This window comes from Labrus bergylta, chromosome 7 (assembly GCF_963930695.1).
Source record: "Labrus bergylta chromosome 7, fLabBer1.1, whole genome shotgun sequence".
Taxonomy (NCBI): domain Eukaryota; kingdom Metazoa; phylum Chordata; class Actinopteri; order Labriformes; family Labridae; genus Labrus; species Labrus bergylta.
In genome coordinates, this window is record NC_089201.1 from 15,543,236 (window position 1) to 15,562,746 (window position 19,511).

Consider the following 19,511-nt stretch of genomic DNA (forward strand, 5'->3'; position numbering starts at 1 on the left):
CCACTTACTGGCCTGGGGCCCCAAGCAGTTGCTTATTTTTAATTTAGTCTCGAATGTATGTACGAGTAAGTACGATGCAGGACTAGGGCCACGTTACATTTTTTATTTTATTTTTTATTTCGAGATTAAAGTCGTAAATTTACAACTTTATTCTCGTAAATTTACGAGTTTAATCTCGAAATTAAAAAAATATATAATTTTTTAACATGGCCCTAATCCTCCGTCGTATATAAGCACCTAGTATGTTTGTAATATATCACATGTACACTACATATATTTTTATTTCCGGAGCTTTATGTTGAAAATTAGAAGCTCAGGGGACTCGGCTTCATGCATCCAGGCGAGAGCGCACAGAGGAGAGAGCGCCAGGATGCAGCCATACCTGACTCCACGTGTGAGTAGAATAGACAGAGTTTTCGGACAGAACTTGAACGCACCTCCCCTGAGCCCCGCCCACTTCCGGTTAGAAACCGCTATGTGTCAAAAAAAACATCCTGAGCCAGAATCCGCTACACGGACGCACTTTTGTTGATAACACCACCTGAAAGTCGTTTAATTTCGCGGTTTGGAGCCTTGCTGGCCACACACAGAGAACATGCCCGGTGACAGGTAACCTTCCCCGGAGCTGCTGCTGCCTCTTCAGCCGGCTGAAGGACGGAGCAGGACGGATACGCGCAGATGGAGAGGCCGAGCAGACTGCTGTTGCTCTCCGAGCTTCGCGTCAGAAACGCGGCGTACGATGTGAGCCTGAGCCGGTCCTTGCTCACCTGGAAGAGACGGGTTTCCAGCCCCGTTTACCACCCATTCAGACCCAGTAAGACCCGAAACTTGTTTATTTATCTCTCTGTTTGTCTCACACACACACAATGAGTCAGTCTGTCTGTCTCTCTGTCTCTCTGTCTGTCGGCCTTTAAAAACACGGCCAAGATAAACAAAGGGACACACCGGAGGGGACAACGAAGATAACGTGTTAATCTACACAGCAAAAAGATAATGACTGTTCTATTAAGTGAGACATGATATATCCGGTTACGTAACACGTCATCCAGCAGCCTGACACACAATATGTGGAGGTCACACTGAGGCTGCAGGCAACTCACCAAACCTCATTCAATTCTCAAGCTGTTTTCTGAACACAGTATGGAGATGAAGTGTGTCAACAGCAGTCTTTTCTCAGTCTTTTCCCCTTTCTTATTTCTGGTGATGATGTCACTGTAACAGTTAGAAAGAGGTGTCGTTTCGTAGCGTTACTATTCGTGAAGTTATCAGACACTCAGAAAAACAAGCTGAGCCTGTCAGTGACCAAAACAAACACTTAGTGTGGACATATGTTGATATGTGGATTTAGCCACAACTATTGAGTCGAAGCTGTTACAGCCACTTTAACTGATGCCATCTGAAGTATCTTCTTGAGCAAACTTGATGTACCTGTTAGGGCCTAACTGATATGAGATTTTTGGTGCAGATATATTGGCCGATTAAAGATTCAATATGTAGATTCCGCCACCAGGGGGCGCTCAATCAATACCACAATAACAAACAACAACTTTGAGGCTAGGGAATCATGGGAGTTCTCTGCTACAAAAAGGTTTGCTAGCTTGATGTTAACACCTCGTCTCGCCCCTCTCATCATTATTTACACTCACGTATGAATACAACAGGTTTTAATATCATCCAGGTGACTTTACATGTGTTATTCTTTTCTAAATCAGCTGATAACTCAGAGTTTATGTCCCATTTTCTCTAAAATAAACGTCTGTAACCACTCCATTACAGCTGTGAACACTGTTAGAAACTATTACAAATAAATATTATTTAAAAATAAAGATCCCTCTCGCAGGCGTGGAGCCTATGGCTCATTGCAGAGGAGGCAGGGACCAATAGTGGGCCCTTACACTGTCTATAGGCTATATGGCATATGCTGTAGCCTATATAGTAATATAGTATAGCATTTATGGTTTAGTATCGGCTGTATGGAGATACAAGACGGGGCGGGACGAAGAGAAATGCCGCTGCAGATTACAAAGGGTGCTATTACAGTGACAGGGACTTATCAGTGAGTGACCTGCTGATGTTTAAGCAGAACAAGTGCTGATATGTCTGTGCGCATATTCCACCGATTAAACAAGTAAAGCAGACTTCATTAGCCGGACGGGAAACCAAAGATAGAAGGCAACTACAGTTTGACATTCAGTGAAGTTGGACGCTCATCCAGCCACACAGACAATACAATAAAACCACACATTATCAATTCACGCACGACAACAAACTTTGTAAACAGTGTGACAGCAATGGCCTGCTGTTCATACAGTACGATAACCAAGCAGACACAGCGGTCTACAACACATACACCCACAAACAAAGACCAGCATCTAAGCGTAATCTCAAATAATGATGAAACAACTCACCAGTTAAGTTTTCATCAGCACTGTTGCTTTCCTGCACGGAGCTAGCTGGGTGCTCCTCGCTAACATCTTTATTTGCTTGGCTAGTAGCGTTTACGTTAGTGGAGCTGGCAACGGGAGGAGACTCGCCAGGTTGAGTTGTTGAGGGTTGAGACTTTTAATGTTACGAAAAACTGCGAGGTAAACAGAAATAAAGCAGACAGACGACTAGGTTTTTAAAACTCCAGACAGCAGCGGGGGGCCCAGCAAAGGGGGTGCTAAGAGGTGGAATCAATGACATTACAAACATTACACCCTGCTGGTGCTGTTTGCTGCCGAAGTTGAGAACCCCCTTGGCAGTGGAAGGGGGCCCCTCTCTGCTCTACAAAATACATTGTGTGTCTTGATTGCGGCAAAAGAAAAGAGAGACTCAGACCTAGTCAAACTAACTTTCTTCGAAAATTCAACTAAATAACAAAACGCATGTTAAATTTGGCTCAAAGTGGGCCCGGGGCGGCCGCACCTTCTGCCCCCACACTCGCTCCGCTACTGCCCTCTCGGGTAACACGGTTAATAATTACTCATCAGGTGCTTAAAGTCAGATTATGACTCCTCTGATGACTCATTTGAGCAGTTTGACGGAGAGAGATTGAACAGACACTCACGTACACGGTTCATTTTATTTTATCGAGTACTTACATTTCCTCGAATACATCCAACAGTTTTCAAAGCCAGAGATATCCTTTAGTTTATACTTGTAACGGGACATGTCTTGTCAGAAACATTCTGTGCGTTTAATATTGATATCTGTTTATAGAGTACCTTGCCGACATGTTAACATGTGTCTCTGATCAGCATTATCTTCATTAGCAGATTCTCCCTGTTCATGGAAGTTTATCAGACAGGTGAATCTGTGTTCAGGAAATTTGACTATTCAAAGCTGGTGCAAAAGGTATCAGATCAAACAGGATGCTTCAGGGTTCACTGAGACCTGCTCAGTGTCTACAGGATGCTTCAGGGTTCACTGAGACCTGCTCAGTGTCTGCAGGATGCTTCAGGGTTCACTGAGACCTGCTCAGTGTCTGCAGGATGCTTCAGGGTTCACTGTGACCTGCTCAGTGTCTGCAGGATGCTTCAGGGTTCACTGAGACCTGCTCAGTGTCTACAGGATGCTTCATGTTGCACTGAGACCTGCTCAGTGTCTGCAGGACAGGCTGCAAAACAGAATTTGATGTCTTCACTGATTTGCACCATGGGAGTTGTAGTCAATCATCTCTTTCAGTTTTTATGTCACAGAAATAAAAACTGAAATCTTGTATCTTATATCTTTTACAAATGAAAGATATCAGATGTCCTCTTTTGTAGTTTATATCGTTCCTTATGTGGGAGATTTTTATGTCCCTATAACGAGGTTCAGCTCACATCTGAACATGAAGCAGTTACCTGCAGGAGCTCCTGGAGTGACTCAGTGTTTCTGCTGATCACAGACCAGCTGTTTTTCATAAACACTGCATTGAGTTTCTGTAGTCATGGGGACAGCAGAAACACCTGCGGGGTGTGTAGCCCTGAGACAACTGTGTGTGTTTGTGTTTCAGGTGTGAATCTTTAATGTCTGACCTGCTGCAGAGAAGAGATGCTGCCAGTTTTGTAACATTGACTTCAAGTTTAAAAGTACATTTTGACTTCCTAGGCAAAGTAGGCATCCAATATTTGGTATTATGGATATTAGGGGTGCAGAAATGCAAAATTTTCTCTAAATGATTACTGTTCCCATTGTTAAAGCGAGTACTCGAGTAATCGTTTTGTAATTTGTTTTTTTTCTGTGATTCTTTTGCCCCACGGGAGGCCCCGTCCCCAACTATGACGTGATGCCGACTGTATCTATTGATTAATTTGAATCTTTGGGATTTTAATAATTGTTAGTAAGATGCCTTTGTATTAATGTTCAAATTAGGAAATTTCTTACTTCAACAGACAGCAAACCTCAAATAAAAATTCACACAGACGTGTTATGACCGTTTTAACACTTTATTATAATTAGAGCAGTGTGGCAGGCGGCCGCGCGGACATCAATACGCACTCATCGCATGTTGAAGCTGTTTGGACAGAAACATTCTGTTAACAAAGACTACAGTCTGCAGTGTAGAGCACACTTTACTCTGGTAAATTAAGTTACTATAGAACAGGTGAACAATTTAAGTGTCTGTTTCATCTTTCTCCTCTGTGCGTAATGACACACTCGCTCAATCTCGCTCGTCCATCTGTCCGCTTTGAGCTATTTCTCCCTATAAGGTTGTTCCGTTTTGTAGTTATTAAAAGATTTTGAAATAATCATCTAAAATTCCAAACTATAGGAAAACATCTAGTTATGCTGCTCTGTCCTGGATGATCAAACGTCATTGGTTTGGCGGAGTAAAACGATAATCGCAAAGTGAAAGTCCTTCTTTTTCTGTGGACTAAAAAGACAATTTGAACTGAACTTTCGTAGATTATATTGCATATTTCGTTTGTTTGGGACTTGTTCATTGTGAATTTATAAAGGGGCCAATTAAAGGGATATTTTTGTTAGGGTAGCAGCGTATGGATCAACAACGGGCGCGTTTCAGCACAGAGCTTTTATCAGCGCTGTTTTCCCCCATCCCTTAAAACTTAAATGAGTTAAAGATCAATCAAACATCCCATTGTGGAATAAACCTCAGAGAAGTAGATAGAGTGAGTTTTAGTGCTACATCAAATCCAGTAGAAACATGCTCTCTTCCTTCTGCTGCTGCTCGGTCTGTTTCTGTTGTGTAGTTTGGCTCAGTAGTCTCAGATATTCTGCTCATCTGCTGTAGTTCACTTTTCAGATTCATGCGCTGATGCTGCTTCAGAGAAATCTTTATTTTTGTGCCTTTATTGTGGAGATAGGACGGGGGATAGAGTCGGAAATTCAGGACAGAGAGACAGTGAGGGATATGCTCTGCAGGAAAGGAGCCACAGGTCGGATTTGAACCCGGGAGGGAAGCCCACATCTAGGACTGCGGCCTCTGAAAATGGGGCGCACAAACTAACCACTAGGCCACAGGCGCCCCAGAGATTAATCATTTTTAATTAAATGTTGTTACAGAAAAATTGCTGGATTTTCTTCAGACAGATAACAATCTAACATCTATGGATGAAAACACTGGGCTATCTGATGCTGGATTTATGCGCTGCAAAGAAGATCCTGATGAACAGTTGTGTGTGTGTGTGTGTGTGTTTGTGTTCAGGTGTGTGTCACAGCGTGCCAGTGTCAGAGATCATCTCTGTCCGAGAGGAAGAGGATGAGACCAGCAGGAGGCGAAAAATAGAAGATGGCAGCTGGAAGAAGATCAAAGAGAGAGAAGGAAAGGACTGCAGGCAGGCCTTCACAGGTAAACACACCTTTAGCATGTGGGGGCGGGGGGGGGGGCATCTGGTTGAACAACAGATTGTGCAAGAAAAATTAACACATTTAGAAGCATAGAAATTAAATCTAGAGTCACAACTACACATAACTTTTAAACACATCTGTGAAAACACCTGTATATACAGAGAACATCTACATCTGTTAAAACATCTGGAAATACAGGAAACATGTTTAAAAACACATCTGTACACACACGTGGACAGACAGTAAAACTAGAATCACAGCTGTTCACATAAATGAAAACAAACCTGCAAACACACACGTTAATACAAAAAACACATCTGTGCGTATTGTAATAACATCTGGAAACACATTTGTGCATTCACTGCACAAATCCCTGAAAATACATCTGGTAAACCCACAGCTAACACTCTAGATAAACCTCCTGAAAATACCTGCTAAAATATCCAAATTAATCTCGAAAAAGAAAATCTTTAAGCTCCTCTACACTCACCTGGAACAATCCTGAAAACACATTTACAAAAACATCTGTTACATAATAAACGCGCCCATGAGACAGCAGAAACGTGTAGGATCACATTAAATACACATTAATATATTTAACACGAGAGGAATCTAAGGAGGAATTTAACACTCTTCAGCTGTCCTCTCTAATAAAGGCAAAAACGGACCATGAATATATATATATATATATTTTTAAAGATTTGTGTGTGTTCGGTTTCAGTGATGTACGTGGAGAGGAATCAGCAGCACCGCTGGCGGTGTGCCGAGGTCACCTTCATCTGTCCAGAGGAGGCGCTGTGTCAACGCTGGGTCAGCAGCATCAGAGATCAGCTCGCCGCTATCAGTAAGATTTAACACCAACACACACGCTGAGAGGCACAATCACAATCTCCACCTCAACATCCCTGAACTAAAATCTTCCACAGTTAATGGACGTACGGTGTGTGCAGAGTGCGAGTACACAAAGGCTCAAGTGATTTAAAAAGATGAATTAAAAATAAATAACACAAAAAAAGGACACCTTCAGTTTGTATCTGTTTTTGTTTAAGTGCAGTCTCTCTCATTTGACAAACTATATGAATGGGGCGGCAGTAGCTCAGTCTGTAGGGACTTGGGTTGGGAATCGGGGGGGTCGCTGGTTCAAGTCCAAGTCCAGAAATTGGTCTGTTAGCTGGAGAGGTGCCAGTCCACTTCCTGAGCACTGCCGAGGTGCCCTTGAGCAAGGCACTGAACCCCAAAACTGCTCTGGAGCGGAGAAAAATATATTTTTTTTAATTCATAAATCATTATAGTAGGCCATATGGACCTCCAGCTGACGGAATATTTGTGATGATTTGTGAAGCTGCATGTAAGCTTGTGTTTATGTGATACAGATCGTGTGTGTGTGGGAGAGCGAGAGAGCACGTTTTTGCCAGCAGGCATATTTGAGCTGTGCATATGAGAGAACAACCTCCGTCTGTGGGAGGTTTCTTTTAATATTTGTGAATGTTCTGTCCAGATTTAACTCGTACTGCGTGAGCACATGAACTCACTTGAAGTCATCCGGTGTGAGCTGACATTACACCGCAAATGTTCTACAATCTTTAGCCTTCAAATACTCAGCCAGATGTTCTGTCTTGCGAGTCCATGAGGGTTGTTGTTTTCTTCTACAGCCAGCCGACCGAAACACCTGCTGGTCTACATCAACCCGTACAGCGGGAAGCGGCAGGGCAAACACATCTACGAGCAGAAGGTGGCGCCGCTGTTCGCCGAGGCAGGAGTCTCCGCGGATGTCATCGGTTCGTCTCGTTAACCTTCACGTTCAGTGTTCTGATCTTTCCAAGTAGGGATTGTACATCTTAAACTCGCTGTGTTTGTGATCATAGTGACGGCGCACGCCAATAATGCGAGGGATCATCTGAGGACGGAGGCGGAGCTGAAGAAGTATGATGGGTGAGCATCGTGTCGCTGACGCTCTTTGACGCCACAGAGCGGAAAAACAGTGCAAGAAATAATAAGGCTCAGTCAGTTTGCGTTAGAGTCGATGAATGAATGAGCCTCCAAAACATCAACCATCAGGAGTAATGACTTTATAAAGCTTTAGCTAACATGTGACTCTGCCCCCCGCTCAGGGTGGTGTGTGTCGGAGGAGACGGCATGTTCAGCGAGATCATCCACGGCCTGATCTGGAGGACTCAGATGGACGGCGGCGTCGATCCGAACTGTGCGGACGAAACTTTGGCTTCCTGCTCGCTTCGCATTGGAATCATCCCTGCAGGTGAGAAACTCCTCAACACGCTGGTTCTATTTTGGTGATGATGAAACGTAGGAAGTGTTGCCTCCAACCTTCAGAGTAGCAAAAATATGTAGATGACTTGGGCAGGTTGTAAAGGTCGTTCAGGGGGGTCAAAACATCGTTCCGGAGGTTGTAGGGGGGCTTGAGGAGGTGATGGAGGAGGTCCTTGTGGGGATTGATTTGGGCACTGAAGAGCTTACAGAGGGCCTTGAAGAAGAGGGATGAATGTAGCCTAAAGAATCATGCTCCTGGGGGGCCAAGAGCCTAGCAGTTATGATGCGGCCAATGTACGGAGGCAATAGTCCTCTGTGCAGCGGCCGTGGGTTCGAATCCAACCTCGACCCTTTGCTGCATGTCGTCCCTTACTCTCTCCTTCCAGCATTTCCTTTCTCTCTTCAAGCTTTCCTTGCCAATACAGGCAAAAAGGTTCCAAAAAAATATTGAAAAAGATATACTGAGGCTAATTTTTGTTCTTATTTTTGCAGAGATCTGATGTCTCATTTTTGTCCATCTAACAGAGTGGTAACATGACACAGAATCAAAATTCATGAAAAATGAAGCAGACCCCTTTAAAAAGAGAAACCCTCCAATGATTCCCCGCCAGCCCCGATGTCATCTTTTGTTATTGTTTTGATTCAGAGCCCCCTGGCGGCGGAATTTACATCCGCAGTGTTTAACATGAGTTAATTCTCACTGAACAAGAAAATAAACACTTTCTGGTTTTTTTTACACGTTCACAGGTTTTCTGACCCTTCCCTGCATATCTGCGTAATCCAAAGTTCAGTGCCAAATAAATGTCTCTTTTCAAGATAAAACTGCACATTTTAGACTGACCTTTTTATTACCTTACATGTTGATATGCCACACCTGTCAGGTGGATTATCTCGGTTAAGGAGAGCTGCTCACTGACAGTTTGAAACACACAGAGAAACAGGCTCAGATCGTTTAATTCAACACAAGTGTTGCTTTTATATTTCTGTCCCGAGTTATTCTCTTAGTGACGACTGTAGGTTAAATGCCCCAACAGGTAATGAGAAGTAAGCAAAGAGTTGTTTTATAACAAAACATGCTGTGACCTGGACTTACACTGTTTCAAAGACTGCTTCTTCCTGTCTATTATTGTTTTCACACTTGTAGAAAACTCACACTGCATGTGTGAACACAAACAGCAAGTTTTTCACTCTGCCTTCACCCGGAGTTTCTCCTGCCAGACCCCCTAGTAATTTTTCCGCAGCAAGTCAGAGTGAGCTGATGTGAGAACGCAGCAGGATATTATCTTAAGAATTCACCTCGAGCCAATAGGAGGGGGAGTGACATTTCTATACTGTGATTGGCTTGGCTGTGATTGGCTTCATCCACCCCCCCCCACCGGCTGACAGGGATAGTCTCCCGCTGTGAGGAGTATAATGTGAACAGCTAGGTTGGGAGAATATACAGAGCAGTCCTCCTGAATTGATCTAGATATTTCCAGGAGTGCAGATGTGAAAACAGCATATGTATTTTCTTTGCAAAGTTTGAGTGCTGGAACTTCAACATCCTGATGGTATAAATAGAAAGAACAAATGACAATGGCCTCGTTTCTCCCTTTTTTGTTTCTTTCCTTTTTGTTTTTTACTTGTCTGTAAAGGCGTTCTATAAATAAAAATACATTGAAATAGATAAAACCGAGAAACACTCTCTCTCTCTCTCTCTCTCTCTCTCTATCTCTCTCTCTCTCTCTCTTTCTCTCTCTCTCTCTTTCTCTCTCGCTCGCTCAAACACACACACAGCCGTCAGGGAGACATTATTTTCTCTGAGCAGCTCAACCTGCTTTGAAAAGTGAAAAGTGCAGTATTGTGTTTGTGCAGAACTGTTGAACTTCTCTAAAAACAATGAAACGTGTGAGGTTCTCAGTACCATCAGTCGAGCTCAGGGACGTTCTGAACATGAACGATACGCCGATAAGAATAAGTGGATGTGATGATGTATGTTCCTCTCTGTGTTTCAGGTTCAACTGACTGTATCTGCTTCGCTACTGTGGGCAGCAACGACCCCGTGACCTCAGCACTGCACATCATTGTTGGTCAGTCACATCAAGTTAAAAAAAACAATACAAGTCATTTCAGTATCAGACGGTTTATCTATAACCTTATACATCAGACATGCATTTGTTTCTATGCATCTATGTCACTGCTTATCTTAAGTCTTCTGCAATCGTCAGTTTTTATGTCTATTTTTCAGCGTTGTTGTATCATGTGTGTTATTTCCTAAAAGCCTAACCAGGGACAAGGACTGTAAATTAGCCATGGCTAGAAGTCCTATATACATCGCATGTGTTGCACTTTAATCGATGTAACAATGCCTACATGTCACTGATAAATAAATAACTCAGAGGATGATGATTGTGCTGCAGTGATTCAGTTTAACAAACCTCCCCAGTAGAAAATAAAATCACACATTAGGGCTGGGAAATTCATCGAAAATTAATCGAAACCAACAATCAGAACCTCTAACTGATGTAATCTTGCCCATGTTGATTATTTTCAGGGCAGAGTCATGTGACAACATGTCCGATTCGGGCATGGAAGCAGTGTCCGTCGTTTGGATTCATTTTGTCTTTAGGGAAGACGACACCTAACAAAATAAGTAAAATGTAAACACTGCTGAAAAACTGTTTGCAAGAAATGCAAGTTATTAATTTTCTACTGTTTTTAGAGACGTTAATTTCTACTTTAAAACTAAAATGTGTCGTTTTTATTTCAAGCGATGCTTTGATTTCGGTTCCAAATATTCAATAAATAACCACAAAATAGTTCATCAGATATGCACTCTTTCTATCCCGGCTTTATTTACAGTAGAGACCATGTCAGTGAACTATGAGGGCAAAAAAACAAATAATCGTTTATTAATTGTGATATTGATTTGAGGTCATATCACCCAGCCCTATGACACATATGTATCACTAGGGGGCGTTTAAGACTGAGCTGTGACAGGAACATGCAAATTTGTAATGTTATGAAATGTTACTAGAAACCACTGCTTTCTGCTGTCTTATAAACTCATGAAGGTTGGGCACTTTGGTGCATGACACGTAAATAAATACAATCAATCAATCAAATAAGTCTGCAGGTTTCTCATAAATGGCTACATCCCCAGGCATAGGCCATGCTCATATAACAGCCATTCAGTGGGGTTTTTTCATAATTCAGTAATATGTGGCTCAAGTTTATGATTTCTTTTGTGTGCTAATTTAAACAATGATTTAAATCTGTCCCTTTGTTACTTCAATAGACTCATACCACATTACACTTCTGGGCTCTCCATGGTCTCATGCTGCCATCTAGTGTATATTAAGAAAAGTACTTTATATGTTCTTGATGGATATTCAGAGTCTACCAGGGAATGATTCCAGATGAGTGTGTTGATGATATGTATTTATGTGTTTTGTGTGGGTGGGTGTTTAGGAGACTCTCAGCCGATGGACGTGTGCTCTGTTCACCACAACAACACCTTCCTGCGGTACTCTGTGTCCCTGCTTGGATACGGTTTCTACGGCGATGTGCTAACTGACAGTGAGAGGAAGAGATGGATGGGACCGGCCAGATACGACCTCTCAGGTATGAACAGACCATGTGCTTAAAAAAAGAAATAAAATATGACACTGAATTGTTTTAAATAGAAAATCCAACATGGTGATAATGGCTTCTCTTCTCTATGACGACCTTTAACAAAAAGGTCAAATTAATCCCTCTATATAGACGTGATACTGTATAATGATATGGTTTGAATAGAAGCTGTGTCTGTGACAGTGATCCTTGGTTGTCCGTTTCATTTATTTCAACACCTTAGCTGGCTTCATGTTGACACTCTGACTCCTGCAGGTCTGAAGATGTTTCTCACTCATCATTACTATGAGGGAACAGTGTCCTACCTACCTGCCAGAGGAACCATGGGTACCCCACGGGATGCAGCCAGGTGTCGATCTGGGTAAGCATGTCGCATCTACCCATTCACACACTGATGGCAGAGGTTGCCATCAGAAGTAACTAATCTCCTCATATGTCGCAGACGAAGCAGCGGGAGCATTCAGGGTTGTGGCTGTGGCTACCAACTGAGCCACAGCCGCCCTTGCTTTTAATTAGACTAAACTGTCAAATCACCTGAACCCAACAGTTGAGATCAGTTGAGCAATTATTATTTTGTGCCTCTTTTACAATAACATCTATCTGTCTTTCAATTTCCAGCTGTGTGGTTTGTCAACACAACGGGCAGCTTCTCTCAGAGAGAGCCGAGAGGTACGAGATGGATGAAACATCAGACAGCGGTGAGTCCAACAAAAACGTCATCAGATGCCTCAAACACAATGAATGAGAAAATTGCCTAACCATCTTGAACATTTAATAAATGTATTTCTATTGAAAAAGTCACTCAGCCCGGAAGCTGTAAAAACATTAACCTGGTTTGCTGTTTTGTACTATCCCTACCTGTGTTTCTTACATGTTGATTCGTTTTGTATCTCAAAATGCGTTATTCTTTATTCGTAAAACTAAAGGGGCTAAGAAAGGAGCCCTAGGGTGCGCCACAGATTGGGATCTTGAGTGTAGTCTTGTACCAAGACACTAGGGCTAAGAAATGTATCCTCCTAAAGTAGAAAAAATATCCTTTCAACCATGTAGTCGCTGCTCTGGACTATCGATCATATCTCATGGTCTACCTCAGCAGACAGAGAGTTGAAACCGTCGTCATGGAAACACAGATGCTCAAATGTTGAATTCGTCAGCACTTTAACAACTTCTTATCAATGTTGGTTTTAAAGGTGTGATTTTAAGTTCATTCCTAACACGGCAACTGGATGATAAAAACTCAGTTAAAGGTCAAAGAAACAGTTCTTCCAGAGATCTTTACCAAGGTCAAGGATCACAATTTCTTTTTGTTGTTTTCCTGTAAGTAATATAGTAAAGTAATATCAACTTTCCTTTTGAAAAAAAGACTAACTTTGTTCAGCAGCAGTAAAAAAAAATCTAAAAATGTGTGTTTTGGTCTCAGAGAGTGATGGCGAGTGGAGGACAATCAGAGGGAAGTTTCTGGCGATAAACGCTGCCAGTATGAGCTGTGCTTGTCCTCGCAGCCCCAAAGGCCTCTCACCTGCAGCTCACCTGGCTGATGGCACCACCGACCTCATCCTGGTGCGGAAATGTTCCCGCTTTGACTTCCTCAGACACCTCCTCAGACACACCAGCAAAGACGACCAGGTATTTGAATCACCAATGTGGGTTATTCTCCCCAAATCATCATGAAAAGCTTTTAAAGAAAAAACTATCTTGTGCTGGGGATATCAAGCCGTTTGGACCAGTTTGCTGACAGCTGGTAGAGTCACACCTTTTTCTGTTTTTCCAGTTTGACCTGACTTTTGTTGAAGTCCACCGTGTGCGTCGTTTCCGCTTCACTCCGCGTCACTGCCAGAGCGACTCCGACCTGGAGCTGGATCTGCGGGAGCACGGCAAACGACAGATCTTCAGTCAGATATGCAGAGACCACCCAGCTTGTGGCTGTGCCCCCGCCTACAGCAGCTGGAACTGCGATGGCGAGATCCTCACCCACACAGCCATTGATGTCAGGTAACACAACACTTGGGGTATTTCATACTTTTGTATTATCAAATAGTTTAACCCTCCTAAAAACTCTCTCTTCTTCTCCCCAGAGTGCATTGCCAGTTGATCAAGCTGTTTGCACGAGGCATAGAAGAACCGACGGTGTTTGAGGATCTCCCCAACCCCTGTGCAATATAAACCCTAAACCCAAATGAATCCCTGCAAGACACTGGAGTCTTCTTTTTGTTTTCAACCCCACTGCTTCTGTTACCATCATTGAAAACTGTTACACGACAAAGATCTCCAGTAAATATAGAAAAAAAAACATCACTTTCTGGCTCTGAAAGTCTTAAACATTGATCCCCACTGACAGGTATTTAGGTGTAGTAACATCCTGAATAGCCAGAAAGGCCATACTTGGAAATAGATTTTGAATTATTTTCCTGTTGTTTTAGTGCCGCACCCAAATGAATGTGGGGTGTCTGGCATCCAAATGATTAGCATTATTGATCTCCTGTTCTGCAGATGAGACCCCAGAATCCTCCGACCATGACCTGATGGTCTTATCTTGAGGTTCCAGATGTTTTCTGTAAAGGTAATATGATGTATAAACAAAAGTCAGACGCTTTGGGTGCAAACCAAAGTGATACAAGTGTTTCTGTGTTGCACAAAGCATTGCTGCCTGAGTCACTGCCTTTAGAGCTGTTACTCTGACTCGTCTCAGTCTTACGGCTGTTTGGATGTAAACTTGTCTCGACTCTTAGTTCTCTCTGTTTCTCAAGTAGTAAGACTCGGACTTGATTGATTCTAACTCATCTCAGGCTTGTAAGCGACTTGCCTTGTCTCACCCTTGTATGTATTTGGTCAGATCTAGTCTCGACCCTGACTTGTCTGAGTCTTATGAGGGATACAAACAGGACTTGTGACTCACATTGTTCCCAGTCTTGTGACTGATATCACCTGGTCTAGTCATGACTCTGACTCCTCCGATTTGGATGGATGGATTTGACTCTTACTCATCCTGTATCTAACTTTGCTCCGTCTGGGGAGTTTTTTGACTTGGACTTGTCTTGACTTTTGCTTGTCCCACTTCTTGCTTGTAATATGACTTGGACTTTTGCCAGTCTTGTGAGTAATTTGACATTGACTTTGACTATGTCTTGTTATTCTTTTGACCTGGACTTGTTTAGGCTCTTACATGTCTCTCTGAAAGATTTAATTTTGACATGACTTGACTCCGTCCTTGTTTGTGGTTGTTGTAACTTGGAATAATATTGACTCTGACTGATCTTATTCTGGTGGTTGGTTTGAGTTGGATTGGTCTTAACTCTGACTCATCACAGTCTTGTGAATGTTTTACTTGGTCTTACCTCTATCTTCTTTGACTCAGACTTGTTGTGACTCTGGCTTTTCTAGATCTTATCAGTGATTTGACTCAGACTTATTGTGACTCTAGCTTTCGGTAGTTTGACCCAGACTTGTCCTGACTTTAGCTTATCGATGTCTTATCGAGGATTTGACCCAGACTTGTTGTGACTAGGTCTTATCAGTGATTTGACTCAGACTTGTTGTGACTCTGGCTTATCGAGGTCTTGACTCAGACTTGTCTAAACCGCAAAGTTCTTAGTATTTAGATTTTTTTTTAGATTAGAAAATGTTACATATTGGCTTATTTGCATTTTTTAAATAGTTTCTAATTATTTCAAATACTCCAAACTGATCATGTATTTTGAATTAGCTGTTTCATATTTTTAAGGATGCCAGACACCTGCAACTCTTTCTCAGCGTAAAGATCATTGTGGGTCAGCAGTTGGTTCATTCACTCATGAAAACTACCCAGTCTGCATAAACTCATTGTGTACTTGTGCTGACTGCAGGTGTGTTTTCAGATGTTGAACCCCTCTGTGTCCGACGTTTGCGTGAAGGTTTCTGTTACATTCTGATTTTCTATCAGATCCTTTGAGCTCAATCTTCACTTTATTTATATTCCTAAAAATCGAATCACACTCAATCATTTTTAATCTTCCATTTCTGCTGCATATGCAAGTAAAATCACACAAATCAAAGTGGATCCTTTTTAAAAACAGCTGCTTTAACACCAATAGTTCACAAAGATTCTGCAGGTTTTATGTCTACAAAATGAGCTGAGGTTGTAGCTAGAACTTTAAATGTAGAAATTCACATGAAACAAAAAGAAACTTGGGGCAGGGTTTCCCCAAATGGTCGCAAAAAAAATCTGATAATGAAAAAAGCTACTAAAAACAAATTTAGAGATAGTCAATCGACTACTTTTGTCCAGACATAAATGTCCAAACAATATCCGGACAGGTTGCTTTTAAAGTGTGTACAGCGACATTCCCCAATAGAGGCACTGAAATTATTTCTGGTGGTTGTTTTTGCTTATAGTACCACCATCAGGTCAAAATTAAATTGAAATTGGTCCTGAGTGTTTCTTCTATACGTATAATAGAAACACAGTCGTATGTTAACCCTTCACAGCCAGGAAACAATGCAACCTGTGAGGACAAATCATAAAGACAAAGTCAGACAATGTGGGAATCAAATCATTAAACGTTAGATTTATCTACACTAACACTTTTGTATCTACACAATCCAAAAATACGACCCTAAAATGGCTGTTAACGTTTTCTGTCTTTGTGTTAAAATGTGAAATATCTCACATGTTACATCTAAAACCCAGTAAGGGACATTGTGGGATTTGTGTTAAAGATTAGAAGTTTAAATGAATTTTACTGACGGAAACTGCACTGTAAAGACCGGTGATAATATGCAACCACCTGCTCTCAAAACACATTTTCTCAGAGTGAAATCTTATCTTTACATTAATTAAAGGTCACATATTATGCAAATTACAAAACGCAAGTTTTCTATCAAGAATGTGTCCCTAGCCTGTCTACAAACCCCCCAATGATAGAAAAGTCCATCCTCTCCGTCTTTTGCCTGCTCCACTTTTCACAAAATGTGTGCTCAAACAGGCCGTTTGGAGATTTTCCCTTCATGACATCACAAAGGGCAGTCACCCCTCCCCCAGGTGGGTGACACTCCCACAGCTAGGTGTTTGTTCTGCCCTCTGAGTCTGCCTTCTCACCGTAAACAATAGGACATGGAGCAAGCAAGTCCAAAGCACATCCTCATCCATAGAGGGGGCGTGGTCAGACACAGCTCATTTACATTTAAAGCTACAGACACAGAAACAGCCTGTTCTGAGTAGGGCTGAAATAGAGGGGTTTATAGGCATGATCAAATACAGGATCAGAGTGGATTTAGAACAAGACACTTTAAAGACATTATTTGGGGAGCTCTGAGACTTATTTAAACTGGTTGAAGAGGAGAATAATATGTGACCTTTAAACATTTACGGCGGGCAGCTCTGATCACGCTGTAGCCTGATGTTAACCGTCTGTGTAGCCGCTGCTCTCTTCCAAAAGGTGAATTTCTTTATACAAAATCCAATCAGCATGTAGCACCATCATCTGGAATGTCATTTCCAAGTTTTACGTATATATTTTTGAATTTTTTTCACTTTGTGAAGAAATTAAGTAATGTTGGTCCATCCAATAGTTTGGTCAATGGATGATTCTTTATGGTTTTAATAGCCGCACGTCCCTCCCTCTAACACTGGTGATGTGTAGAATATAATTACTTTTCATGTTACTGACCCTGAGACGAACCAGACAGAAAGTCCAGTGTCAGCACCACACTATCAGACCATAGATGCTGTTGTTTTGTTTCGTTTGTTGGGTATCCAGCAGTTCTGTTTCCTCTCTGCTGTTGTCGAGCTGGACTCTAAATGACAGTGGAGTGAACCAGTAGCAGCTCATGGTGCTCAGAAAAACCAACCAATCAGCTTTCTCTTGATCCTCATCCAACCAAATACCAGCCGAGGTTTAATGATTTAGCTGTGTGTATGTAGCTCAGTCTAAAGGTCTTCACAGGTCCAAAAATCTTGGGTCAAATTAAAACAGCACCATTGTACACTACCTGAACCCTACATGCAAATATTAATGATGCTGCACTTACATTAAAGAGGATGACAAAAATGAAATCCTGACAGACCTGAACAGACTGACATTAACGTGGACCGCCTGGCACCTTGTTTGATAGGACCTGAGTGGACCTGTGAAGACCTCTGACTGATCTGTTCATGTTATACTGATGTACAATCAGAGTCTAAATGTTTGCTGTAAAACCTTGACGAACAACAAACCAAATGTTTCAAGCATGCACTCAAAGAGGTCGACTGATGGGAGTTTTTTATTTTATTTGGAGATGATAAAAGTATTTACATTTAGTAGGCTGTAATTAATTGTTTTTGTGTACATGTAGAGCCAACTGAAGACTTGAACTAGCAAATGTGCATGTTTTCACAAAATATAGATTGCAGGAAATTTGCTTAACTAAAATAATTCTTAGCAAATTATCCAGCAAATTAGTTAACTGCTAAAATGCTTCTAAATGGCTTTATTTAGCCATGAAAGCTTGCTAAGCAAGCTTAGTTGCTCTAAGGCAGAAGCTAACATTTTCAACCAGAACAGCTAGCATTCAAGTTAGCTTGATTAGCAAGTTAGCTCCTTGCTAATCAGGCACACTAAAAGTTCTGCCAGAAAAGGCCCGGTCTTTGTAGCCTACCTGATAATGACACAGCAAAATTCATTCAACTCACAGGGCTAAAAAGTGAACTGCTGTATCTCGCAAGCGTACAGTTAAAAGCTAGCAAGCTAGGAACATGCTAGTTCTACCCAATCGCAGTAGCTATTTGCTAATACGGCTCTGCTAGGCTGTTAACTCATGTTATGAACAAATTGAGAACTGAACAGTGGAAACAGAATTTTGAGTTAGGAAGCTAGCTAGCCCCATTGCTAACAAAGTTCATTTAAAAAATGACTTGAATGACGATGGTTTTGTCAAGAAGAAGTTTTTACAAGGCAGACAAAGTTCAACAAAAATTGTATTAAGAGTCACATAACGGAAAAGTTAAGCTAAGAGAGCAGGGTGATAACTTGCTGCTGAGATAACGCTGAAGTAACAGATGTTGTTGCTGTGGTGACCGGGCCCTTAAAGCAACTCAGTGAAGTGTTTGTAAAAACTATAGTATAAGTGAACAAGTAGGAGTAGAGATAATAAATGAGAAAATCACTAGTGTATTAGCTGTTCAGCCAAAAACATGTAGGATGAAGGATAAGCATTGCAAATTATTATTTTATATTACTAATAAATCTAAATCTTTCTGATCATCTCTAATATTTCAGAATAAAGTCCGGTGATTCTTCAAACTATTTTTTGCTTTTTATGTAATTAAGACATTTTTTTAATTTAGCTTTCAAGTGTTAGATTCTCCCAATTTAAACCTCTGCAGCTAACAAAGAATATTATTTGTCTTCATCAGTGTTGTTTAAATGTGACCCTGAAAAGTAGTTTGATCGAGTAAATCAGTCGACCTCGAGCTGTTATCTGAGCTGTAACTGATCTTTACCTTCTCCTGTAGTGGGATCATTATCAGGAATAAAAAGTAAATTAAACTCTTTCGTGTACAGAGTGATCATTGTATGCCAAACCCTTCAGACCTTTTTCACCAGGGCCGGCTCGAACCATTTTAGGGATTTTCTCACGGTAAGAAAATGTCATTTTTTATATATTTCACACTAAAATGTAACACTGAAATTCAGTGGAGACCCAGCGGTAGTGTTGTAGTTCTCCAAATCGGTCTTGGTCTCAAAACATGAGGACATCCTTACAGTCTATGCCAAGGGACATGTAAGGACGCCCTCGTGGAATTTATAAGAAACTGCAGCCATTATCTTTATGAATCAGACTTTATTAGGATAGCACTTTACATGCAACAAAAATGTAGCAACTGCACCTTTAGTCTG

At 41.6% G+C, this 19,511-nt stretch overlaps 1 protein-coding gene across 1 annotated transcript; it reads left to right on the top strand.

Annotated features, from left to right (window-relative positions):
* Positions 1-460: 460 nt before the first annotated feature.
* Positions 461-19,160, top strand: cerk (ceramide kinase). The gene is made up of 13 exons (XM_020636456.3): positions 461-814; positions 5,633-5,776; positions 6,497-6,619; positions 7,428-7,553; positions 7,641-7,707; positions 7,887-8,032; positions 10,038-10,112; positions 11,494-11,646; positions 11,911-12,016; positions 12,274-12,353; positions 13,076-13,281; positions 13,427-13,647; positions 13,731-19,160. The coding sequence occupies exons 1-13, from the start codon at positions 679-681 to the stop codon at positions 13,816-13,818; spliced, it is 1,671 nt and encodes a 556-aa protein (XP_020492112.1). The 5' UTR covers positions 461-678; the 3' UTR covers positions 13,819-19,160.
* Positions 19,161-19,511: the final 351 nt, after the last annotated feature.

Excerpts from the sequence above, each read along its gene's own strand:
- cerk (XM_020636456.3), top strand. The coding sequence starts at position 679 with ATGGAGAGGCCGAGCAGACTGCTGTTGCTCTCCGAGCTTCGCGTCAGA. Across the intron at positions 7,554-7,640 it reads AGTCTCCGCGGATGTCATCG|TGACGGCGCACGCCAATAAT; the intron begins GTTCGTCTCGTT and ends TTGTGATCATAG. Across the intron at positions 13,282-13,426 it reads ACACCAGCAAAGACGACCAG|TTTGACCTGACTTTTGTTGA; the intron begins GTATTTGAATCA and ends CTGTTTTTCCAG.